The 12022-nt window shown below is 31.8% G+C and overlaps 3 protein-coding genes across 6 annotated transcripts; 2 read left to right on the top strand and 1 right to left on the bottom strand.

Moving 5' to 3' along the window:
- Positions 1-4457: 4457 nt before the first annotated feature.
- Positions 4458-7431, bottom strand: LOC124537178 (RNA-binding protein spenito). Of its 2 annotated transcripts, none has more exons than XM_047113902.1 (2): positions 7341-7431; positions 4458-7118 (listed from the first exon to the last, which is right to left on the bottom strand). In XM_047113902.1, exon 2 carries the CDS (start codon positions 7090-7092, stop codon positions 4840-4842), a length of 2253 nt encoding a protein of 750 aa, XP_046969858.1. In that variant the 5' UTR covers positions 7093-7118; positions 7341-7431; the 3' UTR covers positions 4458-4839. The 2 variants fall into 2 exon arrangements, with proteins under 2 accessions (XP_046969858.1, XP_046969857.1); XM_047113901.1 differs by having other exon boundaries at positions 7211-7411.
- A 518-nt stretch (positions 7432-7949) lies between these two features.
- LOC124537472 (peroxisomal membrane protein 11B) lies at positions 7950-10133 on the top strand. Of its 3 annotated transcripts, none has more exons than XM_047114332.1 (4): positions 7950-8159; positions 8345-8464; positions 8611-8726; positions 8855-10133. In XM_047114332.1, exons 2-4 carry the CDS (start codon positions 8409-8411, stop codon positions 9397-9399), a joined length of 717 nt encoding a protein of 238 aa, XP_046970288.1. In that variant the 5' UTR covers positions 7950-8159; positions 8345-8408; the 3' UTR covers positions 9400-10133. The 3 variants fall into 3 exon arrangements, with proteins under 3 accessions (XP_046970288.1, XP_046970289.1, XP_046970290.1); XM_047114333.1 differs by having other exon boundaries at positions 7968-8155; XM_047114334.1 differs by having other exon boundaries at positions 7968-8159; positions 8350-8464.
- A 930-nt stretch (positions 10134-11063) lies between these two features.
- LOC124537324 (28S ribosomal protein S17, mitochondrial) lies at positions 11064-11801 on the top strand. The gene is made up of 2 exons (XM_047114139.1): positions 11064-11314; positions 11393-11801. The coding sequence occupies exons 1-2, from the start codon at positions 11189-11191 to the stop codon at positions 11750-11752; spliced, it is 486 nt and encodes a 161-aa protein (XP_046970095.1). The 5' UTR covers positions 11064-11188; the 3' UTR covers positions 11753-11801.
- Positions 11802-12022: the final 221 nt, after the last annotated feature.

Here is a 12022-nt window from a genome sequence, read left to right as displayed (position 1 = left end):
ACCTATTAGTACCCCACTGTGGTCTATGACCTTCTCTCTCTTTGAGGAGAAGGTTTGGAACATATTCCACCGCGCCGTTCCAGTGCGGTTTGGCGGAAAACTCATGTGGCAGAATTTCTATGATATTAGAAACATGCAGGTTTCCTTGTGATATTTTCCTTCCCTGCCGAGCACGACTGTCAATATACACAAATCAAGCACATGAATATTCAGTGGTGCTTGACTGAGTTTGAACCTGCAATCATCGATTAAGATGCACTCGTTCTAACTGAGCCTTCTCGGCTCAATTCATTAATTAATTTAAAGTTGTGTTTAAATAGTTGTTATCAAGATATTCATAATTATAATCATGAAATTAAAAATGCAAGTTGCAAGAATGCATATTATCACACCGTTTTGTCTTTTCCCAGGGATGTCGAGTAAATATTTTCAATACCTATCATAATTACAATGTCAAGCATGTTATGTACAATGAATGGGCTGTCATATAATTAAATTGTATGTATAATATGCAATATCAACATTTGAAAAAGATACAAAAAGTGAAATTTAGCTACAGCTCGAGTTTCCCTCGTACCACGCACGGTGGGCCGCATGGGGCCCGACGTGTTGAGCATGTGAAAACATCAATCTCTTTTCAATGATAATAATAATTTACTGCATATCGAACACTTTCTATTTGCTCGCTTTCGTTGTTCGATGAGACGGTAAGCAAAAAAACTAACAAGGCTTTCTTGTGCTATTCGAGTTTCTCAGATTATCGTCAGTAAACATATTTTTCCTATGTTTGAGAATACTGGCATAAAACAGCTATAATCTCATTCGTAAAAATAATGTTTGTGTCTGACATGAAGAATAAAACATAGGTACAACTAAAGTGCTATTTCCAACCGAAGCCGATTAATTGGATATATTGTTTAAAACCTAAAAAACTCAAGAATTGTTTAAAAAAGTTAATATAAAATTAAGTTTTTATTTTTAAATTTGGTGATCTTTCGTAAATACTAGTGGCGCCTCTGCGACCTGTGGCTAATTTTGTAAGTTCATATGTTATGTTCAGTTGTTTATTTTAACATGCACATTCTAATACAAACTTACGAAGCATACGAGATGATTGAAATGACCTTGCAATTTGTCAAAACTAAAAACACTTAAAATATTGTCAATTGTAATATTTAATTAACTACCTAATAATGTATACAATACTAGTACACAATAAGTTTCTGTTTTCCTGAAGTATTATTTAGTAATACTTAAAGGAACTTATTACACTATAAATACTTACTAAAATTATATAGGTATACGCGTTTATGAAATTGAGTAAAACTAAAATAAAAGTACGAATTTTATGTTGGCTTCATAGGTTGGCAAATAGAATAGTGTTGTACTAACAAAATATTACAATAATATAGTTTTAGATCATAGCAAAGAAATATTAATACTTAGGCCTCTCAAGAACTGCTTTGTTGCTGGTAGGACTTCGTTCAGATCCGTCGGAAACTTTCAAACGAGCTGTTGCAAATCAGCGTGTATCTGAATCCGGTGCGTCATTTTTTCAGTAACAGAACTTTAAATTCTGCAGCGCTTACCTGACGCTTTTGATTTTTATAATAATTATATTAAACTGAAAATACATGAAAAGCTAGCAGGCCGAAATATAGATAAAAAAATATTTATTATATGAAAATAACGCTCAAGCCAAGCGTAAACTTTTTTTTTTTTCAATTAAAGGTATTTATTCCAGGCAGTTTACTAATAAGTAGGTATTTATTTATTTATAATGCAACACTATTTCGCTTTACTGCCCTATATAGACTTTCAAAGTTCCATTAATAGATTCGTCACCACCAAAATCTCCAATCTTCGCGAAATGATAATGATTATAAGATTATTCAACACCAATGCGTGAATTTTATGCCACATGTTGTTTATTTAACTACTCTTGAAAAAGGGACTATATCATTTAATATACTATTTATTATTGGTGAAGAAACAAAATTACATTGTGTACACTATAGTTGTATTAGAAGTAAATTTGGAATTAAGTAGTCTATAATATTTAACAAAAAACACATGCTCTAACACTCACTTAATAATGCTTGCGCCGTGTAGGTTCTTCCTTAATTGAACACAGGCCTATATTTATATCAAACCTATTATAGGATAAAGTAAACAATATAATGTTGTAATTATTTGCTAATTACACAAAGAACTACTACATAATTTAAAATTTGTATAATAGTGCTACATTTTTTACTACTGTTTTGTTGTTTCAATTAGGGTTAATTTTGTAAATAACTTACTTTCGGATTGTACCTAATTGTTATTTTATTGCGTTTTGTTTTCTTGTGAGGACAAAAATGATTTTTTATTAAATTTTATTTCATTTCATCCAAATTTCTTTTTTCTTATATTGAAAGGTATCTATTTAAAAAAAGACAAGTTTTAAATATTTGCTTTATTTATTTGGTCATACAATCTTTAATATTTTTTTTTTTATCAGATAGTCCAAGTAGTCCCAAATGCAGAATTATCACTGGAAGAGAGAAACAAATATAAGAACTTATACTTAATACTTGACTAGTAAAATTGGTAGCTGGATGTGCCTCGCAATCTTTGCCGTGTTTAAATTATATTTTACGTGCTATTAAGCAGGTAGTGTAAATAAGACTAAATAGGAATGCATTGAACATTAAACCGAAGTTACATAAGGCAAATACAAAATCAAAAGAGGATGAAAATGAAATGTAGGGCACGTTTTGGTTAAATCGTAAGAAGTGCTGTCTACTATAATTATTGACCCCATAGCAAAATTATGAGTATTCGCCTTTGTTTCTTTAATTTAACGTTTCATGTCTTTCGTTTTATTAACATATGAATCGCCGGACAAAAAGAGAAAATTATTATGTTTCCGTGTAAGATACTTTGAAAATACAGAAAACCACATATTATTTAATAATAAAAATTTATTTTTTTATTAAATTATTATGGGCTGTTGCTAATTCTATTACCATAAAAAACAAAATGTGTGGTATCTCACATGAATACTAAATTATATGTAGTTAACAAGGTCTTCAACTGAAATGTAGCTATTCTTTATTAACTGATTTGTAGATTGAATTGTTTTTGGGAAAGCTGCGATAGACAAGTTTTTACCTAAATGTCTCCAGATCAGATTAGAATCGAGTGGGATAATCCCACTCGATTCTGAAATGAAAATCCCACTGGGATTTTCATTAACAGAGTAGTCTTTACTTACCCATAAAAGGTAATGATTCACGGCAAAAAAAAGGTTATATTAAATAATTTATAAACTCAATCTAAGTAAAAGATGTATTCCCTTCGTAAGTATTTTTATTAATTATACTTACCTCATATTGATTAGTAAATTTATTTAATAATTTTGTTGAATCTGTTCAAAACAAATAAAGTCTTCAAGAGATTAAGATTAAGAAGTAGAAAACACATTTATTTACTAATTAATTTTAAATAATACCCGATATTAGTTATGCACTTTTATATGATAAGTTATATAGTCCAATTCCATGAGACAATTGTGCAAATTTAAATGACTAGGAAAAACTTAAGCCATTATTCTAGTATAAAAATGAAATACATAGTATAAAGTAATATATTTAACATAAACTTTGGTGTCTGACAATATAATACAAAATAGACACGTAAATTACGGAAATTTTGTTTTCTATTTTGATATGGTTTATTTGTTTTGAACAAATATAACAATTAATATAATTTCGAATAACCTTTACTTATTAATAGTGGCTCTGTATTACATAAATATTTATACTTACCGATACCCACCCAAGAAATATAACGAGTAGGCTGCAACCTCCAGCACATGATCTTCTAGGTCTAAATTATATATTTCTATGCAGATTGTTTGTTTAATGACTAACTTTCTAAATCTGCCTAATTTGAAAATATGTTTTAATGCCTAAATCCAATTTTAAAATAACTTGTATAATCTATATTTCAAAAACCGCATTATCTTATGACTTCCATATTAACATTAAATTGGATAGAAGCATAATGTCATGTTAATTGTATAATAATGTCTTAGTTTGTTTTTTATTATTTTTATTTCTAACTATAAATTATTTCAATATTTTTTCCTCATGGTTTAATATTAAATATTACTGTACTACTTACTCAGTCTTAGACACAACACAAATTTAAATTTCCCCATTTTCACTATACACATTCACAAACACTGCAGGTAATGTATACCTACCACGACATAGCACTATATGTGATTTGCAGTTTTCACTTTAATTTTTATAAAATCTTTCCTGTACCCCAATCAGTCTAGCTTTATTACTGTATCATATCAATTAAGTTCTTTTAACGTTAGACACTAATCTCTCAACACAAGCCATTCACTAACATTAACTGCACTTTGGACTCACTAGCTCACAAGGTATAAAAAAACTACAACATCAAATAAAATAATCTATTTGTGTTCACACACTACACATTGCTTACCATACACTGATTATGTTTACACTAAAACCGGTTTTAATTCATAGAGTACACAATGTATATTTCTTGCGGTTATTCTAGCAGAAACTAATTTTAATATAATAAACTTTTAACTCGCAATAACAATTATTGCTTTACACTAAAACTGTGATAGACACAGCACTTTCACATGAACAATAAATTAGTGACCCCTCACTAAACTATGTTTACAATCACCTCACATAAACACTACACGTCACAAGAATTACATAATAAGTTTAATATTCTGAAAACATTAGGAAAAGATTATAAAAATCTTAAACTATGATGGTTTGTCTATGTTAAACTAATTTTGTACAACTAGGCAGAACCCCCTCGCACAACGACTATGACCAAGTGATCCTCCTTCAGGCTCTCCTCAGTTAGGTTGTGGCAAGTCCTTTTCAGTAGTTCTGTTGAAAAGTCACATGGTGGGAAGGAATATAAAACACCAGTAGCCTCCGTCTCTTTATTCAGCAGTGATATCACCCCTGCCGCCTCTTTCTGTTTCAAATAAGAAACTAAATTTCTCATTGGTCTTGTTTGTATACTTGCATCTTCATTTGTTATTGAAGCTGTTGATCCAGCCACGCCCAGGAAAATGGCATGTGAACTTGATGTTGCTATTCGTTTCTGCACATCATCAAGCTTTGGCTGGTCTAATCGAAGTCTCTGAGTAATTCTCAACTGATTTTTGCCCTCTTCATCTTTCATCAGACTATCAATAATTTCAGAGTCACCATCTGTGAGATGGAATTTTGTTGGGAATAATGAATTTTTAAGAATCAATGCTCCATTCCAAATTGTTGTTGCTTTTCTAACAACTTCAGGCAGTGTCCTGGCAGATGCGAGCATACCACCATTTCTTCGTGGGGAGCCATCCGAATCGCTGTCCGGGGACCGGCGCCGTGGAGAGCGAGAACGAGACCTGTCGACTCCAGGCTCTCGCGATCCAGAGCGACGAACACGTCCATCATATTCACCATCAGGGGCTCGTCTCCACTCTTCATCGCGGTAATCACCAGTACCGTGATATACGCCACGATACATGCCACGACCTCGACCACGATGGCCACCTCTTCCTCTATATCCCCCAGACCCACTGTAACCATATCCATCTTCCCAAGTGCCTTCATATCCCTCATATCCTTCAACTGGTCGACCCTCTTCACCAGCAGCAGGTGCATATGGTTTTGGCCTGTATGGACCACCTGTGCCTACATCTGCAAAGTCAATTCTTAGGCGCCTGTCAGGGCCACCTAGAGGAAATCCTCTCATTTCTTTAACTGCAGCTTGTGCAGCATCAATTGAATCATACAAAATGTATGCATGTGGTTCACCTTTAGCATATTCAATTTTTTTTATGGCACCAAATCTGTCAAATTCTCTTTCCAGTTGTGCAACTGAAGTCCAGGGACCAAGACCTCCCACCCATACACGAGTCGTTGGAGTAGCTTTACCATAGCCAATTTTGCACTGGAATTTACCAATGTACTGGCCAGATAGCTCTACTTTGGCTCTGTGGGCCATATCTAAAGTTTGATATCGTACAAAGGCAAAGGCATTGCCAGTGCCTGGTGGAGGCCTTTTAATGTCAATATCTTCAACAATACCATAGCGACCAAAAATTCTTCGAAGTTCCTCATCTGATATATTGATTTCTAAATTCCCAGCGAATAAAGTTCTTGTTGCCAAGGGATCATCTTCTGGTTGAACGTGATGTAAATAGTTAGGAAATTTGTCTTTTTTATTTTCAATCTTCTCAAAAGGTGGATGATGTGGGCGTGGCATGTATGGCCTGGGCATGTAATGTGGATGGGGAGGGTGATGCATTGGTGGGCGGTGGTGCATTGGGGGTCCATGGGGACCTGCCATAGGATACTCATGCATCGGAGGGCGAAAATCTCTGTGATGAGGAGGAACTGTTGGAGGTATTCCATAAGCCCTATCGTCAGGCGGTGGTCTACGTCTTTCGGCAACTGGAGACCAAGCATAGGAGTAGGGACGATCATAATCAGGAGGAGTGATGCTTCTCGGTCTACTTCTATACTCTGACCTCACTGGTTCATATACAGGATCAACTATAGCAACTTTGTCATACAGAATAATTCTCGGCTTTGCATGCTTTGCGTCTCGTGCATCTTCTGCACTGCGGAAACAAACATACGCAACCCGTTCGTCCAACTCATGAGAAATTTTAATGCTAAAATCACCAAACTTTTTGTACTCTCTGTACAACGTATCTTTAATTATCTCGTCCGAAGCTTTAGGATGTAAAGCACTTACACATAAAACCTTGTAATAAGGTCGCACGGATTCCTCTCTAACCTCCCGGGATCGCACATAATCATCACGATGAGGTGACACGTATCGTCCACGGGGGCTAGGTGAGCGAACTCGCCGACGCACCCTTTCTGGCGTGACACGCTCGTCGGAGCTATCGTCATACCTTCCTATGCTACTACGCGTTCTTTTAGATCGCGGCATACTATCCCTGGATGAACTTCTCTTCATGTTACGAATTTTCACCGTTATACGATCTCTATCTCTATCGCTACGCGGTAATCCAATCATGAAAGCTCAGTCTGATGAACCACTATCTGAAATGCACAACATTACACGTCACTTCAAAATGTCGCCTTGTTCCAGAAAAATTTAATCTCACTTCACGATATCAAGTTGTTAGTCTTACCACAAACAAAATTAGGATATAATCACTAATCTAATTTCACAACACCTCCACAGCTATATTAGTTTAAAACGATTTTAAGTGTAATTATGAACACAACGAAGAATAAAATAAATCAAGGGCAAATAATTACTTCACTAAAAGGGTATCCAAAATGGCTGCTTGTGCTTGCCGCTTGGCCGATTCAATGAATGACGAAAAGCTTGATCTGATCCCAGTGTTACCATTAGCAAGAAGTTTGTTTTAAGTATCTTATACACTACCAATTTATTTTAAATTATTATAGTCATATAAAATTTACAACCACTTCGCAAAGGAATTAAAATATTACCAAATAGAGTTGATAATTCTTACATTCAAGTCTGTAATTAACACTTAAATTAAAACTGCCATGCAATAGCTGGTATAAGAGATTTTTTAAAGTTGATTTACAAATCGATCATTGTCTCAATGAAAAATATTTTCATTGAGACAATGACTTAGATTGATTGCCATATGTTAACCAAATTGATCCGAGATTTCATTTAATCTTCTCTTTTCGGCTCATCTTCATTATTCTTCAATTACAAAATGTTATATGTTGTAACAAAAGTGAAAACATAATATTTTATATGATGACAAATGGAATCGTCTTCTTAAACAATTAACAAAATGTAGCGGAATTAGTGGAATTTTTAACACTGCCTAATTTTTCCGATTGAAATTGAATTGAATTTTCCGTTTATGCAACGGCAACATTGAGGTAAGCTACTGCCATATAAATAATAATTTTGCTAAAATGTTAACTACTGATCACAATATTTTCTTTAGTTGTTTTACGACAGTTTATTGATATTTGTTTTATTTACATGTTATCAATATTACTGTATATGAGTTTAAAACGTTGTAAATGATAAGCGTTCGCTGTTTCATTTCCAGCGTTATTCATATTACAAAACGTATCGTAAAGTAGGTAAGTTTTTGTCAAATTTTGTTATCAACAAAACTCGTATATGCGAATATTGTCTTCCTTAAAAAAATCCATTCACATTACATTTTAATTTAGGATGACTTGTTTCAATATTATCGTGTTCTATATTTATAATGATTTTCCTTTAAATTTTCCTCCTTATTTAATCAAACTTGTAATTGTTTCAGAATAGTTGGTATGTTGCGATAAATATAACTTCAACAGTCTTCTGTCTATTCATAATAAGTTAAAATGGATATTATAATAAATGTTAACAATCAGTCCAATGGAAGGGACAAACTTGCCAGGTATAATACTTACCTTATAATTTATAAATCAATGTGTATTGTGTAAATTTTACATAATCTCTACGCAAATTTAATGCTCGTAATATGTACTAATAAAAAAGTAGTAGTTGTAATAATTATATTTAGTGGAGTGTACTTTTTTTCAGATTATTTCAATATACGAGTCGCCTGGTCTGGCATCAACTTGAATCCAGAAATGCGAATAAATATTCTGTTGATAGAATAAAAAGCTTAGAAAATGCTTTAGGCTCATTTAGGAAAGGTAATAAATTTTTTAAATCAATGTATAACATTGTTTATTCTATATACTGTCTGTTTGTCATAATAAGAGTTATATTATAATTAAATTGACTACATTGTACCATATATAGAATTCTCTCTTTGTTTCAGTACTCAGAATGGGAAGGTGCATTGACATCTGCTACTTAGCTCTAAATACTATGAACATAGAAGACCCATTTTTACGAATATCATTAACTGTGAGCAAGATTGCTCATGCCTTGTACTTATACGCTGATCATGTAGTATGGCTCACAAAAAGTGGCTTCCTTAAAAGTGATACTGACAACTGGAATAGAACAGCCAATAGGTTCTGGCTATTATCAATTATTGCTAATCTAGCCAGAGATTTTTATGAAATATTACACATATTAGAACTAAATAGAACAATGTTATTGAAACCTACCAATCTATTGAGTGGTACAATGAAACAATTTGACTTGCAAGCTAGTGTGAAGCACATGTACACCATTGTAAACTGTCACAAAGATATATTCATTGACACGTTGAAGAATTCCTGTGACATTTTTATTCCATTAACAGCTTTAGGATTTACTAAATTTAGTCCTAGTGCTGTAGGAGCTTTGGGTGCAATTTCTTCACTAGCCGCATTAGTTACAATGGTCAAACCAATCACAAAACTAATTCCATCTTAAAACTGGCTTTTCACTAAGGAATGTAATTAGTTTTCTTCATTATAATTCAAAAATATATCTTCAATAAGTCATATTCAAATTATATACATATAGCTGCAGTCAGATGGGAAGTAAGGGTGGGTGACAGACTACCATTTGGGAAGCGCAATGTATAATATGATAAAATGATTTGATTAAAAAAAAGGAATAGTTTGGAATGCAGTATCATATTACAAATGTAAGTAAATATGATACCTTTGTATTATGTACTTGAAAATCTAGCATATTTAAATAAATTTTTTGTTTTCATTCATAATCTGTATGATTGCAAATTCTTCATCAATACATATCCGCTTAAGATATGTTCTTTTGGTTTTTTTAATCACTTATTATTGAAGCACAAAAATTTTAAGAATATCTGCAAAACTTATTGCCATCAGCTTCTTATATAGTATTATTTTTTAAATGAAACAGTGAAAAGCCTAATTTAGATAAAATTAAGACTGATAATATTGGTAATTTCATGTTATTGACATTTTATAAATAATATGTATTATAAATGCATAATGTTATTTTTTATTTTATTTGGTGATTATGGACTGTAATGGTTTTATTGGGGCATTGTTATTCTTAATTATCTCATGTGATAATGCAGTCATTAGAGATACAAAGGTTAAATGTTATTTTTATCAATGCTGTATATTAATAAAATCAAGAGGGTTTTTTTATATTATTTTATTAAATGTTATTCAAATTATGGTATTTTTTAATGATTTTAAACAAACTCCCAACAAAACAAGTTAAAATTTTATGTATGAAATGATCTATAAATATTGTAATAAATTTAATAGAGTAAATCGTGAAAAGTTTTATTGTTTATTCTACGTTCGCAGAATACAGTATATTCATTTATCATCTTACGTCAGATCGATTATTCTTTTCTACTCAATGATATTTTAATAAACAGATATGTTATATCCATACTAAACAGAAAAAAGTGTGCCGCGTCGGGGACCGTTTATTTTAGTTTAATTTTACATTTCGTTAAAAGTAAAAAGGATAGCTTGATAAAAACAATAAGTAGAAGGCATAACTAGATGTTTTAATTACGCAAAACGTATTTCTACGTAATTATGATGTATTATAACGTATTACTACGTAAAACGACTATAGGCAAACGTCCCAATTAGGACGTTTTCTAGTCTTCACTTTTTGCGCGTTAATAACATATCTGTTTACTACAACATCATTGTTTCTACTCCATTATATTGTGAATGTTAAGCGCGTAAATGTATTTGTTGCTATTTAAATTTATTACATTAATATTTCATTCTTCATTCATGTTTATTAATTATAAATAAGTTTTATCTTCTATCTGCCAGTTGTATTATATCATATAAGCCAGGGGGCTTATATGATATAATATTACTACAGTGATTTGATTATTATTTTAAATTGTACCATATTTACACTATATTTAGTGAAAAATATATAAATAATTATAATACCATATGACTCAACTGAGGCTGGATTGAGTACAATCGATGAACGATAAAGGATTCACAAATAAAACATATTTATTATCAGTATTTTAGAGTATATAAATAATCATTTTGTTTACTTTTCTTGTTGTTTTTTACTCTATGCATATACATAGTTTCTGTCAATGTCTAGTTGTCTATGCCTAATGCTTCTATGATGATTGATGGGCGAAGTTTGACAATCGTTAGTTTCAGACTTGTGAGATTATTCAATAAGTGGAACTGAATAATAAAAAAAAACTATAAATTGTGTTACTTTTAGTGATATCATGTCTCGCAATATAGCTGAAGCAGCGAGAAAATTTCTTTTGTTAGGCCAATGTGTTCCTACTGTGAAACAAAACGCAACAAAAATACGCGTAAAGAGGTTAGAATTGGATGAAAATTTATTAATGGTTAGTAATCTATAAAAATTCAAAGATGTGAAAATGAAATGATTGTATGTCTCTCAATTGAGTAAATTTTGATTTTAGTATTTCAGAAAAGATGAATTCTATTATTGTCATGATCCAGATCAAAAATGTAAGACCGGTGATATCGTACTTATTCAATCGTTGCCTAGAAAATTGACGAAACTAATCACACACGAAGTTAAAGAAGTTGTTTATCCATTTGGGGATATCACTGATCCCATAACAAATAAGAAAGTTGCTAAGGAAAGGTACAGAGAAGATATTGAAAAAGAGGCTGAAATATATGGCAAATTGGAATCTGGATTTGATTATAATAAAGCCCTCCCGAGAGGTTGGCAGGACGGAAAAAAAGATTTCACATCTAAACCAACATATACCAAATTTCATGTTTTTGATGAAAATGATCCCTATGCAATCTAGTAATAATTTTATGATTTAGTTTCATGTAAATAAAAGTAGAATTAACTGATATGTATTTTAATTATTTCCAATTACGTTCAACAGTCATAGCATTTATAATATTTAAAAAAATTCTCATTTCAAATTATTTTTAGGTAAAATTTACATGTCATAGTGTCATTGTCTGTAGGAGAAAGATAAAACTTTGTAAACTCCATATACAAATAAGAATCTAATTTTCGAAATCAATGGATTAATTTTTAACACAAGAAGCAGTAGAAATATATGATA

The sequence above is a fragment of the Vanessa cardui genome, chromosome 18 (genome assembly GCF_905220365.1).
Source record: "Vanessa cardui chromosome 18, ilVanCard2.1, whole genome shotgun sequence".
Taxonomy (NCBI): Eukaryota; Metazoa; Arthropoda; class Insecta; order Lepidoptera; family Nymphalidae; genus Vanessa; species Vanessa cardui.
Note: the sequence above shows the minus strand (reverse complement) of the source record. Positions and strands in the feature narration are given on the sequence as shown.